The sequence below is a fragment of the Penaeus vannamei genome, chromosome 2, assembly GCF_042767895.1.
Source record: "Penaeus vannamei isolate JL-2024 chromosome 2, ASM4276789v1, whole genome shotgun sequence".
Lineage (NCBI taxonomy): Eukaryota > Metazoa > Arthropoda > Malacostraca > Decapoda > Penaeidae > Penaeus > Penaeus vannamei.
In genome coordinates, this window is record NC_091550.1 from 45,050,928 (window position 1) to 45,053,427 (window position 2,500).

The 2,500-nt window shown below is 36.9% G+C and overlaps 1 protein-coding gene across 4 annotated transcripts in view; it reads left to right on the forward strand.

The window, feature by feature from the left end:
• LOC113816296 (neurofilament heavy polypeptide) overlaps window positions 1-2,500 on the forward strand; it is a 7,117-nt gene that overhangs the window by 1,867 nt on the left and 2,750 nt on the right. For 3 of the 4 annotated variants that reach the window (XM_027368339.2, XM_070137287.1, XM_070137306.1), the window contains exons 2-3: window positions 239-401; window positions 853-2,004. In XM_027368339.2, coding sequence (XP_027224140.2) covers window positions 239-401; window positions 853-2,004 — 1,315 coding nt within the window. Of the gene's footprint in view, window positions 1-236; window positions 402-852; window positions 2,005-2,500 lie in introns of all 4 variants that reach the window. The other variant, XM_070137297.1, reaches the window with a different exon arrangement.

Here is a 2,500-nt window from a genome sequence, read left to right on the forward strand (position 1 = left end):
CTGATTTTGCTGACCTGCTAATTATCTTGTTTTATCTCTTTTATAGTACAATATAGATACTGAACTCAGGCAAAGGCTACAATATTATCATATCTGAGTTTTAAAAAGTTACAATTTAGCTATCATATTACCGTGAATATTCTTATTTATTCTTAGTATTGTATGAGTTTTAAAGAGTTATAATTTAGCTATCATATTACCATGATTATTCTTATTCATTCTTATTATTAACTTACAGCAACAGACAATCAAAATGGGCACTCAAAATGTGGTGAAGTTTTGGTCATCGATCCTAGGTGAGAGTGTTTTCGTGGATCAGTTGGAGTCCGTTATGGATATTGAAGACAGTGATGTGCGGACATTCAAGCTCCTGTGCAAAACGCTCTTTCTGCTGGTGATGGGTAAGCAAAGCCAAAGATTTTATATGTTTATCGACAAGTTGTTATATGTGGGGTGCCAGGTGTTTGGTAAGATCTGGTTGCATAGCTTCTATGAGCGATAAAAATACCTTTTCTTGGAAGTGGATAAAATGCAAGGCCTAAATTTTGTTGTGCTCTGGAGTTATGGATATGGCTCTTCTATTTTTAATGTTATCTAAAAGAAATATAAGGTTTCTTGATTTTGTTATTCATTATATAAGTATATGTATGTATATATAAGTGTGTGGATGTGTGTATCATAATTGAAGGAGTATTGATTTTGTACCAGGATATGAAAACCTATGGAAATTAGATTTTTATTTTAGTTTAGCCATTATAGACACCATTCATGATGACTTTATATTGATCATGTTTTAAAGGGGGGGGGGACATAAAATAATTATATCCTAATTTTTACACTTACTTTTTCTAGAAATCAAAAATGAACGGGATGAAATCAAGAGCACAGGAACAAGCAGCAACAGTGTGTGCAGGCTGTGTCAGGACAAGTTATCAGGGAAGAACAATGAAGTAGAAAGGGAGGAAGAGTCCATAGACCACAAGAAAGCAGATGAGAAATCCATCAAGGTGAGGAAAGGCTACAGGAGTCTCACAAGGCCATCACCACTGAAGATGATCCTTGGCTCAAGAAAGGGGAATGAGGAAAAGAGAAGAATGGATGGTGGGTTAGAAGAGGATTCGCCGACTAGTCCTGAAGTTGTTGTGCCTGAGACAATGTCACTTGATGAACACCCTCTCCATGTAAACGTAGAGAAGAGGAAGATGCTGATGAATCATGTTGTAATGGTCCCAGAAACTCTACCTTTGAACTTTACACAGAGGCACGAAGATGATACATACAACAACGAGGACTTTTTTGATGCCACTGGTACATGCAAAGAAAACATTTCTCCTGAAAATCAGAGAAAAGATCAGTTGGAGGAAGATATTGACATTGGATCAGAGACTCCTGTAAAGGGCACCTCCAACACCCCAGAATCAGAGGGAGAGCAAAGTCCTGTCCTGGGAAAGCAAAATAAAGCTCCAGCCCAAAGGGCAAAAGCTCCGACTGACCAGACAGATATATCCAAGAAACTGGACTTTGAAGACCCACCCAAAGTGGTGCGGCCGCCAACAGAGCCAGAATCTAGCATTAAAAATAAGACTGAAGTGGAGAATGCATCCACACCAAGATACTCCCCTCTTGTCTTTACTAAAACACCCTCATTCATGCAAGACGACAGTGACGTTACATCCCCCTCTCTGTTACCTGGAGCGACAAACAAGAACTCCCAGAGCGAAAGGCTGCAAGATAAGGGCTCTCCACTCATGGCCATCCTCTCCAAGAACACACACAGCCCAACCACATCCAAAGCAAAGAGATCGCTGCAGAAGTCGGCATCGAGCTTCAACTTATCTCCTCCAAAGGAAAAGTTGAGGAGGCTGCAGAGGCACCACACTACTGATAAGCAGCTGAAAACAATATATGAGATGGTTCTTGAACCTCCAGGACCCAAAAACAAGAAGATATATAAACAGACAAAAATCTCAGCAGAGGTCTTTCAGCAGAAGAATAAAGCACCTGGTAAGTTCATAAAGTCACATCAATAAATGAATATAACCTTATATGGAGAGGATTTATGAATAGTTACATAAAAGAAAAGGTAATCTATTTTATTTTCATTCAGGAGAACAGCTTAACAAGATATTCATGACAGATTCAAATGCTTGAACAAAAGTAGCATCTGTTTAGTTTATTAGGTAACATTTATTAATTGGAGTTTGATAGAAGCAAGAAGCTAACGACTAAAAGTTATATCTAAACAACTTTGTACATTAGCATAGAAAAGAAACATCAATTTCAGTTTTACAGTATGATGGACAGTCAAATCTGACTAGAAATCTCATTATATCTTATAATTATTTCATATATTCATTTGGAAGTTTTTACTTATTTTTGTCCATTACTGAATTAGTGTTTTTTTCTGATGTGCTACTGGGATAAATATTTTTATGTCTTAAATATTATTTATATTCATAGATAGATAAGAAATTCTGAAGACACTATATAAAAAACATTT